At 43.3% G+C, this 16,085-nt stretch overlaps 1 protein-coding gene across 2 annotated transcripts in view; it reads left to right on the forward strand.

Moving 5' to 3' along the window:
• Positions 1-16,085, forward strand: part of LOC147673695 (sodium/potassium-transporting ATPase subunit alpha-2) — a 393,987-nt gene that overhangs the window by 322,678 nt on the left and 55,224 nt on the right. For both annotated transcript variants that reach the window (XM_086947613.1, XM_086947614.1), the window contains exon 16: positions 14,801-14,969. In XM_086947613.1, the coding sequence (XP_086803739.1) occupies positions 14,801-14,969 (169 nt within the window). The remainder of the gene's footprint in view (positions 1-14,800; positions 14,970-16,085) is intronic.

Here is a 16,085-nt window from a genome sequence, read left to right on the forward strand (position 1 = left end):
GGAAAAAAATGACTGTGAAAAAGGTAAAGGAATGAGAAGGCATTTAAGGGGGTTTAGAAACCTCTTGTTGAAAAGGGGGTAGGTGAAAGGAGCATTTTGCACAAACATCTAGATATAGAGTTACTGGAAGCCATAAGTCATGTCTCTTCGGGGCAAGAGACAGCGGGTGAACAAAAGCTGTGTCAAGTCGATGGTTGTGACAAACATTGTACCACCAAGCCTTAAACGTGATGTTGCTAGAGTTCTTCCAATTGACTGTAATCTGTTGGAAACCAACAGCTAATAACAAATCGATAATGCGAGTATTTGACTCAACATTATCCCAAATGGAGGACAGGCTACCCAAGAAAATGTTTCCATAGGCAAAGGGAGTCTTAGTGTGGAAGATGGCATTGATTTGATTCCAGACCTGGAGCCAGAAAGCGTGTGTGAGGGGGCAAGAGAAAAGCATGTGAAATAACGTGGCCTGAGGTGCGGAACAGGACCAGCAGGCATCTGGGGTCAAAGGGAATCTTTTATGCAACGTAGAAGGTGTGAACAGGAGCCGATTGTATATAAAGAATAATGTTTGCGTGAGGGAAGCAGATCTAGAGGATTTGCGAAGTTTAGACCAGATTTTGTCCCAGAGAGAAACAAGCCATGAGAGGGCAAAATCAGATTCCCATTGCTCCTCCACTGTAGATTTCAGGCGGGGGGAGGGGGTTCTATGCAAGTATTGGTAAATGGAAGATGCTGTAGGATCTGCAAGTAAAAGGGAGTGAAGTGGCAAGGTCGGAATCGGTGAGGTAGTGGAACTAGTAGGGCAGGAGAGGGAATCGTAGGCAAATGTAACCGCACTTTTGAGGATTAGAAATTTACGACCAAAAGAGGGAGGGAGAGAGAAAGTCCGACTTAGATCCGAAAAAGATCTAAAATCAGAACCAAGGAAAAGTTGGGATACCCAAATCAGACCTCGCTCCGCCCAAGTCTTCCAATAAAAAGGCTTCTGATTAATAAGGACACTATTATTGTGCCAAATAGTAGTATTGAGGAGTTCTGGAATTGAGGAAGGAGGGGCCGGGGAGGTGGATAGCAGTAGTTTGGTAGTATATTTGTGTATAGGAGTGGAAAGGTTATGGGGTTTACAAGAGAAGGACAAATATTCAGCAAAAGAGAAAGGCGATAACAAGAGGCGTTCTAGTTCAACCCAGATGGGGGAAGGAGTGGTAGGATCCTTCAACCAAAGGGAAGCTTGTTTCAGAAGGAAAGCTTTGTGATAATCAGGGAAATTTGGAAAGTTTACCCCACCTTCTGATTTGGGAAGGCGTAACCTGAATAAGGACATTCGTGGTTTCTTCCCGGACCATAGAAAAGAGGAAAGAATGGTGTTGATTTTCTTGAAGAACTTGGCAGGAATTGGGATAGGAATGTTGGAGATGATATAAAGGACTATTGGGGATAGCATCATTTTGATAGTATCAAGACGTCCCCACCATGAAAGGTAAAGGGGGTGCCATCTGGAGGTAAGGTCAGACAATTTTTTAGTGCATTTAGTGAGACAAAGTGAAATAGTGTCAGAAAGGGAAGGGGTAATATGCAGACCGAGGTACTTAATATGGGCTGGGCTCCAAGTGAAATTGGAAGCATCAAAGTCGGGTTTGAAAGTGAATTTGGTGAGAGGAAGAATTTCGCATTTATCATTGTTCAACTTATACCCCGAAAGTTGAGAGTAAGTGTGAACTTCATCAAGGAATGCAGGGATGGAAAGCAAAGGTCTGGATATAAACAGGAGAATGTCTTCCGCATAAGCGGCAAGTTTTACATGTGCGTGGGGGGTGAGAAAACCATGAATATTTGGGTTTTGGCGGAGTCTGGAGAGGAAAGGTTCTAAGGCTAGGTTAAAGAGGAAAGGGGAAAGGGGGCAACCTTGACGAACCCCTCTGCGCAAATCTAAAAAGGGAGAAATCAGACCATTAGCAGAAACTGCTGCTCTAGGATTAGAGTAAAGGAAGGAGATGAGAGAAATGAAATGAGGGCCGAATCCGAACCATTTTAAAGCAGAAAAAAGGAAAGTCCATTCAACTCTATCGAAAGCCTTCTCGGCATCTAAAGCAATGGCCGCCAGGGGAGCAGTAAGGCGTGACGATTTGGAGAGGATATTGAAAACTAATCTGGTATTATCGGTGATGTAGCGACCTTTGACAAAGCCAGATTTTTCGGGGCCAAGGAGTTCTGGGAGGAAGGGATCTAATCTAATGGCAAGGGATTTGGCGTAGATTTTATAATCAATGTTAACTAATGAAATTGGCCTATAATTTTTGCAGTGTTGGGTATCTTTTCCCTCCTTGGGTATGATGCATATGTGAGCATCGGAAAAGGTTCCCGAGGAGGCACCAGCAGCTGTGAAAGAATCGAGGAGGGAATGCAGCTTGGGTAATAGTAGATTCTCGAAATGTAAATAAAATTCGACTGAAAAACCGTCTGGACCTGGAGCTTTATCTTTCTTGAGGGAGTGAAGTGCGGTGTGTAATTCATGAGGAGAGATGGGAGTTTCAAGATCAGATAAGTCAACAGGGAAGTTTGAGGGCGGTAGGATGGTAGCAAAAAAGGTATTAAGCGAATCAACAGAAGGTTGGGTTTCAGAGGAGTAAAATGTGGAGTAGAAGCGAGAAAATGCCCCCAAAATATCAGCGTCTTTATGCTTAAGGACAGAATTAACATCAAATACAGCTTCAATATTCAGTTTGTTTTGCTTAACCTTCAAATAATTAGCAAGAATCTTTCCCGCCTTGTTTTTCCCACCATAAAATTTCGAACTGGACTTTAATATATACAAAGAAGCATCCTCTGTAGATTGTTTGTTAAACTTCATCTTGGCATTAACAAGGGCAGTCAAAGTCTCCTGGGAGTGGGAGGTGTAAAATGCATGTTCTAAATTTTTAATCTGGAGTAAAAGATCGCTGGTGTACTTGCGGGCGGACTTTCGTTTTGCAGTTACATGGCTGATAATGAAATCCCTCGCTGCGGCCTTATATGCATCCCAAATAGTATGTTTTGCCAAAGAGGGTGTATCATTAATGTTAAAAAATTCAAGTGAAAAATCAATGAAGGAGGAAGTAAATTTGGGGTCAAGAAGGAGGGAGTTATTAAAACGCCATCTCTTCGGGCCAGACGATTTAGGTAAAATGTCAATGTTAATCGTAACCGGGGCATGATCAGACAACAAGATGGGGCCAATATCAGCTCGGGTGAGGGATTGGGACAGATGGTGAGAGAGAAAAACATAATCGATGCGTGATTGCGATTGATGAGCTGGGGAGTAGAAGGTAAATTCTTTGGAAGTGGGGTTACATAATCTCCAGGCGTCAATAAGTTTATGCTGGGAGATAGCATGTGAGAAAGTTTTGTGAGACTTGTTAGGAACAAAAAATGATTTGGAATGTCTGTCCAGAAAGGGTTCCAGGCGTAGATTGCAATCACCTGCTAGAATAAAATTGTCAGCAATGCATTCAGTGATACGAGTGGAAAATGAAGACCAAAAGGCAGAATCTCCACCAGTGGGAGCATAAACATTGAGAAGGGAAAATGGAGTGCCTTTCGAAGAGAGTTTGACAAATAACCATCTGCCTTCGGGGTCAAATTCAGATGCCAAAATAGAATGGGAAAAAGACTTGCGTACTAACAAGGAGACACCATTTCTCTTACCGTCACCGGGGGCAGAAAAAACAGCTCCCACCCAACCCCTTTTTAGTTTAACAGCTTCAAGGTCAGATAAGTGGGTTTCTTGTAAGAAGGCTATATCTACATTAAGCTTCGCTAAATGGGAAAGAATTCTTTGCCTCTTAATAGGAGAATTTAAGCCTTTAACATTCCAAGAAACAATTCGTACAGACATCAATTAAAGATAAGAAAAGAGAATATGAGAAAGATAAAGAAGTGCAACGAAGCCTTGTAAATGGGTAGAAAGTGAACTGATGAAATTGTAGAGCAGGGAAAGAAGGAAAATAGGAAGAGTATGAGAATTGAGTGTAAAAACATAGAGAGCAGAATTGCCATGGAAATAAAAAATAGAAAAAACTCAGTACAGAAAGGCAATAAAGAGAAAAGGTATTGGAATAGAGAAGGGTGGTCATGGGTGAGCCAAGAAGAAGAGAAGGCATTATGAAGTGAAGAGAGAAGAAAGGAGGGAGGAAATAGTAAAATATTACAGAAGAATAAGTGCATATTTAAGAAAGAGGAGAGAAAAGATGATGTGGAAGAGAATTGCAGAAAAAAGCTGGAAAAAGAGAGAAACATTTGGTAAATAGTGAGAGAGTGAGATAAGGAAGTAAAAAAGAAGACCAGTAGCAACTTAAGAAAGAGCGACACCAAAATATCCAATAGAAACAAAGGAAAAATCAAGACGAGAACATGCGAAACAATAGGGAGCATATCAACAATGGAAAAGGGAAATGCAGGGAGGTACTTACAGAGGGTGTTGGGGAATGAGTACAATCAAAGGGCAGGACACAGAGGAGAAAAGATGGAGATGAGAGGAGGGAGGAAAGGCCAACCAACGGAGGGCAGGTATACGGGCCCACAAGACGTCCAACCGGAGAAACATGACGGAACACAGAACAATGATCTGCAAAAAAAGGAAAACAATGAGGTTAGAAACAAGCAAACGGCATTATTTCAGGCAAAAAACAAGATTAAACAGATTAAGAACAAGTAATAAACCAGTGCAGGCGATGAGCAAGAGAGTTATACAAACAACTGAGGAACCTGTGGAGTTAAAAACACAACAGCATGGATAAAACTAGGAACCATGAGTATCAAAGTAATCAGAAACTAGTGATAACGAGAGTCAAGGTGGAAATGGAGAGGAGGGGCCGGAAAACTCCATGCCAGCAGACCCACAGGAATTCAGAAAACTTCGGAGTCGAAGAGGATCCTCAAAAGTCATAGTCTTGTTATTATAAGTGACTTTGAATAAGCAAGGGTGAAAAAGACCATATCTGGCTCCAATAGAACGCAGATCCGCTCTCATGTCAAGAAATGCTTTACGGCGTGAGGCAGTAGCTTTGGCGTAATCCTGGGCAAAAAACAGGGTAGAACCTGACCAAGTGAGATGAGGCGTAGCTTTAGCCGCTAGGAGAACCTTCAGCAAATCTGTATATTCAAGAAAGTACATTATTACACCTCTAGGCTTCATTGCAGGAGAGATATTAGAGGGAGCTCGGCCAAGCCTATGTACTCGTTGAATATTAAGAGAGGTGCCTTCGGGGAGATGCAAAAGCGTGGGTAAGAAGGATTTAAAGAAGGCAATGGGATCATTCCCCTCACATCCTTCTTTCAGGCCGTAGAGACGTAGGTTATTGCGTCTATTCCTGTTTTCAAGGTCCTCCACCTGCTTCTGGAGTGACGAGATCTGCGTATCCATGTGGACCACCTTGGTGGCGGCCTCCGTGAGAGATGAGACAGTTTTTTCCACCGTGGAGACCCTGGTATCCATTAGGGACCAATTATCAGTTAATGTTTGCAGCTTGGAATTTGTCTCCTCCATAAAGGGACGTAATGCCCTAATTTCCTCAAGGAGAAGCTCTATGGAAATGGCTGATGTAGACTTTGGGGGAGAGGGTGGGTCCTTTTTCAGCCTCTTGGAAGTAATTTTCGAGCTTGACTGAGGAGGAGCATCCATGGTTAAAGACGATTCACAAATGGAGGGGTCTGCGGAAGCTTCTAAATGAGCCAGCGCAGTAAAAAGCTTCGAGTTTTTAATAAAATTACGTTTGGAGGTTTTGCCGGAGCACTCCGCCATGAAAACAGAGGCAGAAAGGATCCCCAGTGAGTCACAGCCAGAATTAAAATCACTAGCAGTTGTTAATAAAGACCAGCAAAGTCAATAGGAGGAGGAGCCAGGATGGGATCCAAAGAGAAGCCAGAAAAAATTGGTAAATCAGCACAATGAGAATGAGGAGAATGAGCAATGCACTGGAAGCATTAAACAGGCTGACGTGGTGTAACACCTAAGATGGCTGCCAAAGCTGAGGAGGAGACAACAATCTAGGCAGCTTTAAAAAAAAAAAAAAAAACGATTTCAAAAAGAAAATAGAGTCACCTGTGGAGCCTGTGTAGGTTTGTTCTTATTTCCTGAAGGAATGTGGCATTTTTAATAATGCGCCGGTGCAGGAGGCTGCATGCGTCATAGATTCGCTCCTCAGACGAGCGCCGTGAGAAATGCCCAAAATGGCGGTCGCGGTCAAAGCAGAGCCGGGACCGGAGCAAAACGGGATCTGCAGGGCGAAGTCGAGGGAGCCTGGAGATGGCAGGTAGGTTAAATGAAGCTGGAAGAACTCCGATGCCGTCTGCTGCGCAGCATGTTTGTCGGCGAGAGCTGGAACCGCCGAATATCTCCGGTGTGGACGGAGCTCTACCCCGGAACCACCATCCGTCTCGGGCGCTAAGCCACGCCCCTATTTATCTCACTCTTGTGGGTTATTTTTCTGGTGTCTTATATTTCTCTCCCTCCTTCTTTTTCCCTTCCTTTGTTTCACTTTGTTACTCTGGGTCAAGGTCATACGCAAAAAATATTTTCTAAGCATCAGTCCCCCTTTGCACCAGCATCCACAAGCACTAATTAATATGTGCATAGTCAAACCAGGAAATTTACAAAAATGTAAAATAACGAACTTTGGCATGCCAGCATGTCTATAAGAGGATAAAACTCTGGCAAGTTGCTACCATCCAGGGTATTCCACCTTAATATTGACTACAAAATATCATGGCCTAAAATTTGGAGGTCTAAACATATAGAACCAAAATATCATGAAGATATGAATATATAGATAAGTATAATTTTACTATAATATTGTGAAGGTAAGAATATATAACTTCACACAGACAGTAGATATCTAAAAAGTGTGTAAAGTGGAGTTAAGAATAGGAAATCTACCTTACCAATAATGTCTTCACAATATTTTGGTCCTAGATATGTAGGTCTCAATATTGTATCCCATTGATATTTTTGTCCACAAAATGTTGTGAAACAATCCTACCTAATCGGGCACTGTTCACTTAGCGCTCCGCGCCTTAATTATACTTTGCACACTTTTTCAGTTTTTTCACAGATATTTATTTATGTTCATTTTTTTGATAAGTTTCATTCACTCATGAATTATTCTCACTTCTCATAATACAAACTTATAGTTCATTTCATCTGTATTACAAACATTTATATCAACCTTATGTTTTCATTACTTTGGTTTCATATACATTTTCAACACAATAAGCGGTACGCAAAAAATTTTTAACATGTGAGCCCAATGCATTTCGGCGCCTCTACATAACCACGGCTTATACCCAGGGTTGACTACCCTGAAAAATCGGAGCACCGGTGGATATTACAGAATTACCGTGAATAAGGAGTGCTCCTTACGCCCTCCACTTATCGTGAAACAATCCTATGCAGGATGTATAATGGATAATTGGGACTGGCAAATTCACTGCCATCCAAGGATTTTCTCCTCACCTCTAAGGACTCATAAGGAATTCGGATAATCATTGGTTCACTTTTTTAGAATTGAGAATCTCGCTTTTGCTTGTGTCGCAAACCCTAAAGTTGCTTGTGGTCCGGTGTTCAACTCAATGGCGTTCGCCCGAGGTCTCATTCCCGGTTCCGGCCGAGGGACAGGTCCCTACACTGCTCCAGGAGTCCTAAGACCTCGTCCTCCCATTCAAAGTCATTGAGTCGATCAGGTAAGAGGCATAAGAGCACAAGAAGTTCAAACGTGCTTCAACATCTCCCCGTCTGTTGGCCGACGTGACGGAAGAGCATCCAGTGCTGGTCATTCCCCTGCTACCATCCCCAGCGCTGGCTCTTGCACAGAGACATCTGGTGCCGCCAACACCATTCTCATTCCCAGCGACCCAGATTGGCTCCTATTGGCGCAGATTCTGGTGCTGACGGCACCCTTGGTTCCTAGGTCAATTCTTCAGCCTTCATTTGAGGGGCTAGGAATGGAGAATGATTGGGAGGGGTCACTGACCCTTTACAGACCAGCCTTAGCATGAAATGGACTGTTATGAAGTATTGAGTGAGGCCAGTGGCCTGGATACCTTCCCAGATTGTGGCATGCTTTCTCACCCTACCTTGTCAATGGAGTAGGGAGCTTCATATGCTATGGTGGTGAGAAGAGCAGCCAAGGTTCTGGGCCTTCAGCTCTGCGGAAATCAAGACGTAAATCTTGACAGAGGTCCTGCAGCTGGGTGTCTCCTCCTCGGAACCCCTCCTGCCTTCCAACGAAGCCTTGACTGATGTCCTTCTGGGAACCTGGTTCAAACCCAGAATGGGGGGCACTGTGAATCAGACAGTTGCCCGCCATCATCGCCCGGCTCCGGGCAACCCAAAATTCCTTGCCAACCACCTTACCCTTGCATTACAGTCAATGAACACTGCATACCTATTGGGCTGTTTTACCCATTGCTTGTGGGAAATGGTTGCTTAGATGCTGCCACAGGTCCTGGGGGAGGTCCGGTTCATTCACTTCCATGTGGTATCAGATAGGTGCAATGCCGCAAAGTTCACTACTCATTGACGGTTTAACACCACTGACTCATAGGGTAGAAATATGTCATCAACGGTGGCCGTTCGACACCATGCCTGGCTCAAAACTTCTGCCTTTTCTAGGGATGTCCAGGCTTCCCTTATGAACAAGCCCTCTGATGGCACCCGTCTCTTTAGAGACCAAGCAGATATGGCTCTGGAGCACTTTAAGGACTCGCCAGCTACTGCCAAGTCTTTTGGCCTCTCTTTTCACATTCCTGTCCTGCCTGCCCATTGGTGTTACTTGTGGTTCACAGTAGGCCACAAGCACTTTCAGTTCCCAGTGCTCCCCTTTGGCCTTACCAGCACCCCTCAGGTGTTCACCAAGGTGATGGCGATGGTCGCAGGTCATCCGCGCAAATCAGAGGTGCTGATTATCCCCCATCTCCACGACTGTCTGTTGAAGGAGAGCTTGCCCCAGACTGTCATATCCCAGCTCCAGACTACGGCGAACCTCCGCTTTTGCTGGGTTTCACTATCAACGTGTGAAAGTCACACCTGCCTCCCTCTCAGATGCTCCCTTTCATCGAGCTGTTCTGGACACAGTGCAGTTTAGGGCCTTTCCTCCTGAATGGTGAGTCCAGTATATTCAGGCTATGATACCGATATTTCAGGTGAGGATGACTCTGAGGCTGCTGGGCCTCATGGCCTTCCGCATCCTGCTGGTGAGACATGCCAGATGACATATGCAGGGTCTGCAGTGGGACCTGAAGTTCCAGTGGGCGCAGCATCAGGGGACTCTCCTGACGTAGTCCAGATCTCGAAGGGGACTGCACAGGGTCTACAGTGGTGGATGACTGACCACGATTGGGTCAGAGGCAGGTCCCTATCCCTTCCCCAACCAGATGCACCACTCCTGGAATGGGCAGCCATTCTCAGAGAGGTGGAGATCAGAAAACTATGACCTCCGGAGGAATCTTGACTCCACATCAACTTGCTGGAGCTTCGAGTGATTCCTTATGAATTGAAATCTTTTCTCCCTTCCATCAAGGAAAATCTGGTTCAGGTGTTCAGGGACAACACCACCGCCATGTGGTCCTGCAACAAACAGGATGGTATGAGGCCCTGGACCCTTTGTCAGGAGGCCCTGCATCTTTAAGCATGGCTCCAACAGCAGGGCATATCCCTGGTGGTTCAACACCTAGCATGTTCTCTGTTCACCAGGGTGAATAAACTCAGCCGTCGATGCCTAGTGAATCGCAAATGGCATCTCCATTCTTAGGTGGCGGGAGCTCTCTTTTAGAAGTGGGGAGGGCCTTAGTTCGATCTGTTTGTGTCTGCTGAGAAGGTGCAATGTCAGCAATTTTGCGTACTGGAGTTTCTAAGGTGGCACTCATTCGGTGATGCTTTTCTTTTTTGAGTGAGACTCAGGTCCCCTGTACACCTTTTTGCCAATACCACTCCTGTCCAGAGTACTCAAGAAGATCAGGAGCGACTGGACACAAGTCGTTATTGTGGCTCCAGACTGGGCATGGAGAGTCTGGTATTCCGAGCTTCTGCAACTGAGCATTGACCCTCTTTTCAGGCTGTCCCTTCAGGAGGATCTGTGCAAAAGTATCAGGGGAGGGTCCTCCACTGAACCTGTCCACGCTACGCCTTCTTGCGTGGAAATTGAATGGCAGCAATTGACAGAATTCAACCTTCCTTCCGAAGTCTATGATGTGATTTGGCAGCCAGGCGTCCTTCTACCAAGACTGTGTTCGCCTGTCGGTAGCAGAGGTTTGTAAAATATTGTGCAGAAAGTTCTATTGATCCTTTTTCTGCTTCCCTCTCCCAAGTCCCTTTCTTTATTTTGACCCTTGCCCAGCAGGGCTCTGCTTTGAGCAATCTTAAAGGGTACCTTTCAGCCTTGTCTGCCTTCTTGAGGCGTCTAACCTTCTTTATTTAAATCCCCTATTGTGAACAGATTTCTTACGGAGCTTCTACATATTTTCCCACCTGCCCCATTCGTCATGCCTCAGTGTGACCTTAATTTGTTTCTCACCTTCTTGATGTGCACTCCATTTGAACCTCTGCGCAACTACCCCCTCCGGCTGCTTTCCATCAAAACATACTTTTTAGTGGCAATAACGTCTGCCAGGAGGGTGAGTGAATTGCAGGCTCTGGCATCCAAGCCTCCTTACCTGACCATCTTCCCTGATAAGTTGGTGCTTTGCACTAGGGCCTCTTTCTTACTGAAAGTTGTAACACCATTCCATGTGGGGCAATCTGTCACCTTGCCCACTTTCTATGCTCCTCCACCTCCCTCTAAAAAGGAGGAGCGACTCCATCGTCTGGACCCAAAAAGAGCATTGTCATTCTACCCTGACCACACTAAAGGGTTCAGAGTGGATGACCAACTCTTTGTGGGGTGCATTGGATCAAAGAAAGGTCATGCAGTGCAGAAGAGGACTGTCTTGCAATGGATCATCCTCTGCATCAAAATGTGCTATGCTTTGGCAAAGAAGCAGCCTCCAGAAGGCTTTAGAGCTGATCCCCCCAGGTCTACAGCTGCGACCACAGCATTGAAATGTGTTGTTCCAGTCCTTGACATTTGCCTGGTAGCAACGTGGGCATCACTGCACACGTTCACTAGGCACTGCGACCTGGACAGTCAGGTCTGCGTGGGTGGCCTTTTTGACCTCTCTGTCCTGGCGGATTTCGTGGTCTAATCTTGTCTGCAGTTCCTCCTTAGGGGATAGTACAGCTTTGGTATCTGTTCTAAGATATGGAATCTGCAGCTAGATGTCTCTATCAGATGGACAAGTTACTTACCTTCGATAATGCCTTATCTGGTAAAGACATAATCCAGCCACAGATTCCTTATCGACCCACCCATCCTCCCCGCACTGCAGACAGGTTTTTAGGGTCAAGGTTGATCTCTTTTAGAGCCCTTATTGCTCAAAACACGCCATTGTCAGTGCACAACATGGCTTTACGCTCCTGACTTGGAAAGTTGTGAAAAGTAAGTGACGTCAGCATGACAAGGTGATGCTTATATAGGTGCGAACGGAGCCCACATGGAGAAGACCGATGCCACCTACCAGCACACAAAGATGTTGCACGTGCAAGTCTTCCGGATCCAGCCTCACGCTTGATATATTCTAAGGTAGGGAATCTGTGGCCAGATTATGTCTCTACCAGATAAGGCGTTACCAAAAGGTAAGTAACTTGTCCTTTACCACCGGCATCTACAACCAAAAGCTAGAATGTATTTCCTTTTGTTCCCATGCCCCTTCTTTTTCTTCAATGATTATATACAGCACAAAATTTGAGAATCAATTTTGAATCTACAGTGTCTTTTTCAGTAAACGTTTCTATCTACACCAGTGCAACTGTTTTCATTGCCAGAAGCAATATTATATTTAGATGTTTTGGATGCTCTTTTTCCTTGATGACTAAGTCCAGATAGAGAATCAGTGGCTGATTTAGAGTTTGGCAGCCTGGGTACTCCATTGTAAATACAACAGAGTACCTGGACATTTAAACTCTCTGTATGCACGGCTCATTTTGAGGCAGATGTACTGATCCTAAGTCTTCCACGGCAGAGCCCCAGTTGACTCTGTCGATGCAAACTTACTCCAATGACCTGACGGAGTAGGGGCTGTAGTAATAAGGTATTGCACCTCCCATTCTATTTACAACAGATGGTCTGATGGGATTGTTTTTCTCCTGTGGAGATACAAAACAGAAAAAAACACAATATTGACCCTAACTCTGTGAAAGAAAACTTCTCGGTTGTAGTACGACTTATACTTACTCAGTAAAAACCTTGCGTTTGTTGGACATCTTAAACATCAAAACTATGCGAGACTGATTCTAAGCACGCTATTAGGATATGTTGGCCTGAGTCCTGCAAGGTTACAATGCATCATCTGTACCCCTAACCTGACAAAGTAACATATGTATTGTGCAACCTCAGAAGATGACAACCCTGACTCCTCAAGGAAATCGTGGTAACAGATCTTGAACCTCTTTCTTTGGACACTCATGCATACCCAAAGAGATACACAAGAAAAGCATACGATACAGTTTCAATATTTATTGAAGCATTGTTATTCTTGAGTAAAATATATGTTATGCAATAATCAATAGAAGTAACTGAATAATGTTATTAGCAGAACGAGAATGGTGAAAAAGATAAACAGTTCAACCATTTTGCTATTACAGAGAATATATATGTGTATGTAGGTGCTTTAATAAATTGTGGGCCTACCTAGCGCTACCTATCCTAGTGTGTCTATGGTGGGTGAATCTGCCAAATCCCAGCAGGTTGATCTAACTCCCCAGTTACCTGTGGACAAGTATCATCAGGGAGCCCCTCTTGGTGTAGAGCTGGGCCTCATCCTTTGCATGAGATAAACTGGAATTCGCTGGGCTAGAATTTTGGCATGTGGCAATCTGTCTGAGCCAGCAAGATGCTCCTCTAACTAAATAAGGAATTGGTGCTGCTTATATAATAAACTTCATGCCGTGGTCCCAGCAGGCTGCTATTGTTGATCTTATAGTGATAGCTCATTCACTGAATGGACAATAACAATCAACAACATTTTACATAGTGAAAGCCCTTGTACAAAATGTTCAAGGTATTGTGATATAATTCCTATTAAGTGGAAATGTAAGCAGTGCTGTTTTGGAGAATATTATCCTGCACAAGCATGCAAGCAAATGTGTTTCAAGTGTCTTCACATTTTAAGAAAGAAGGCAAATTAAAAACCTAAGCATGTAAAATGGTGGTGTTTCTACTTGGGCCTATAATGTGACTACATAAAAGGGTGTTGAGGTCATTAGCTTTTTTGTTTTTCAGAAACAACCTCCTGCTTTGAGAGTTTGTTTCTGAAAAACAAAAAAGTTACAATTTTGGTGGATGGCCATCAATACTGACAGTGGCTGTCCACCAAACCTTTGTACCATTAAGGGAACTGCTGTGATGGCGGTTCTTTTCAAGGCACTGAAATGAATGCTGTTCCATGTCATGGACCGAGTACCGTTGGGATATCAAACTTAATGTCCTTCATATCCGGACGGAACCGACTCCATCTGTCAGCCTCTAAATCAAGCCCTAATTCTTCACCTTGACTTAATGGTTTGGATATATTATCTACTAAGCAACAAGCTGTTGAGTTTGTTTTTAAACATATTACCTTTCTTCTAAATAAATATATTAAAATATTTGACAATTTCCATCATATAAAGTTGAATTAATATTATTAAATTAAAAGCAGTTTTAAAACACTTATATACATTATAACAGACATTTACAAACTTCAGAGCAGAGAAAGAGCAACATGCCTTGCATTAGCCTAACATGAATTTTATCTCTTTTAGTGTTAACCCTGAATGTCTATGTTGCACTGGGATGTATCTGAGTAAGGCACTCATAAGGAGTTTTGGTGCGATACACTCGAACTCTGAAAACTTCTCTTTGGTTGCCATGACCTCAAGATGGACAAAAACTGCTAAATGTAACTGGCCTAACCTTTCAGCAGTTTCTTGAACCAAGATATCAATAGGACAAACAAGTGATGGGTGATCTAACACAGAATAAAGAGTTACACAGATGCCAGTGTTAAAGAAAACACAATGACAAGGTATTCATAAGAAAGGGTCAATGACATTCTTATACCAGTTTGAGTTAGATACCCAACCAGTACTCTCATCGCACATAACCATAGGCCTACTCTATCCTTCGAATAAGAAGGGCAACCCATGAAGGACCCTGATGTTGCAAGCAGTGTTGTACTGCTATATACCTTCTGCTGTGCATACATGGTCCACCATATCCTGAGTTTGTGAACAACTTGAGAAATTAGTTATATCTGCTGCACTGCTCTGCGACTTGTGTGACACACTCAGAAAGTGATAAAATGAAGGCACAATGGAAAAGTTGTAAAAGTATTTTGCAATGACCCCTTAAGGACTCATCTAATAACCTTTAACATAAAACATAGTGGTTGGTTGATGGAACTTCACATTGACCACAGCCTCCTGTTGATGACCCTCCCCCAGCTCTCTGCCCATGACCGGTGCTTTCAACAGCTGCTAACTACATCCGCGAATATCACATTTTCTATTCCTAGAAGGTTCCCTGGTTGAATTCTCAGGTTGTCTTACCTAATTACCTTTTCAGAGGAGCACACCCTTGAACATTACTATACCAAAGTGACACAACGTTTAAAGAGTAATGTAAAGCTAAAAAAAAGATTTTAATGCACATATGGTGAGAATATTCATCTGTAAATGGTTATGTACTTCCAGGGTGCCATTGTTGCAGTGACAGGTGATGGTGTCAATGACTCTCCAGCTTTGAAGAAGGCAGATATTGGTGTGGCCATGGGCATTTCTGGCTCTGATGTATCCAAGCAGGCTGCAGATATGATCCTGCTTGATGATAATTTTGCTTCCATTGTAACAGGGGTAGAAGAAGGTGAGTAGTTTTGTTTTTTCCTTGAATGCTTAAAATTGATTATTCACAATGTGTATTTGATAGTGGAGAGAGATGAATTTAGTTGGTTGCCTGTGTTTTAATTCATGGAGTGTGTTCTGCGTCATATAAAATAAGTCTCGGCAAAGTATTTAGCATTATCATATAGCTTTGTTTGTCATGAAGAAGGGGTGCCCTAGTGCATGGTTTACATTTTGCTGGGTGGAGATTCTAGCCACCATTCAGGTGGACTCACTTTGCAACTAAGAGGGAGGTAGAAAATGTGCAATATTTTGATCTTTTTACAAAGGAGTTGAGGGTTGTGTTCCACAGTAGCTGAATTTCAAAGGGCAAACACCTGGTGTGTAAACACTGCCAAAAAGTCTCCAATATCTATCACTACTGAAAAAATTAGCAGTAGAAATGTGGTCAACAAAAAACACCCTAAGAATCTTTTTTACATGCCATGAGTTTTTATTGGAAATTTTAAGACATAATTCTTAACTTTTTGTGAGTGTCTGCTATCCTATGAATGGAAGACAACAGCAGAGGTGCTATCACGTGACACTGTGATGAGTCTGGAACTCTGGATTACATAGCTGACAATTGCCCCTAATACTTTTGCATCCTGATATGAAGCATGATGGAATCAGAGGATTTTCCTACTAAGTGAAATTTCCCCTCTGCCAGGCTCATATTGAGGTGGTTATTAAGGTAGATTTGTCATTTTTGTGTAGATGTTTTACAAAGTGATTTTGAATTGTTACTTATGACATGGTTTTAAATGTGTTTTTTATCTCTGGGTGGCCAGTTAAGACTCATTAGTATACTTGCCAATTTATACCATGTTAGGTTACCAGATTAATTAATACAAACAGGAACTCAATTTTCACTGAAATTTAAAGCTTAATCCAATTGATTCAGTTGTGATAAACCAGAATTATGTCCCCAGGTCTCAGCAAATTCTTAATCAAAGACCAGGACTGGAATTTTGGGTCCCTCATAACACGAGGTCACCTTGTAACCTCAATAGTGCTATCCATGTACATTTGATTGGTAATTTAGGGACAGATTATGAATTTGGCAGACAGGGTTACTCTGTCACAAAAGTGGCAGATA

This window comes from Lissotriton vulgaris, chromosome 12, assembly GCF_964263255.1.
Source record: "Lissotriton vulgaris chromosome 12, aLisVul1.2, whole genome shotgun sequence".
Lineage (NCBI taxonomy): Eukaryota > Metazoa > Chordata > Amphibia > Caudata > Salamandridae > Lissotriton > Lissotriton vulgaris.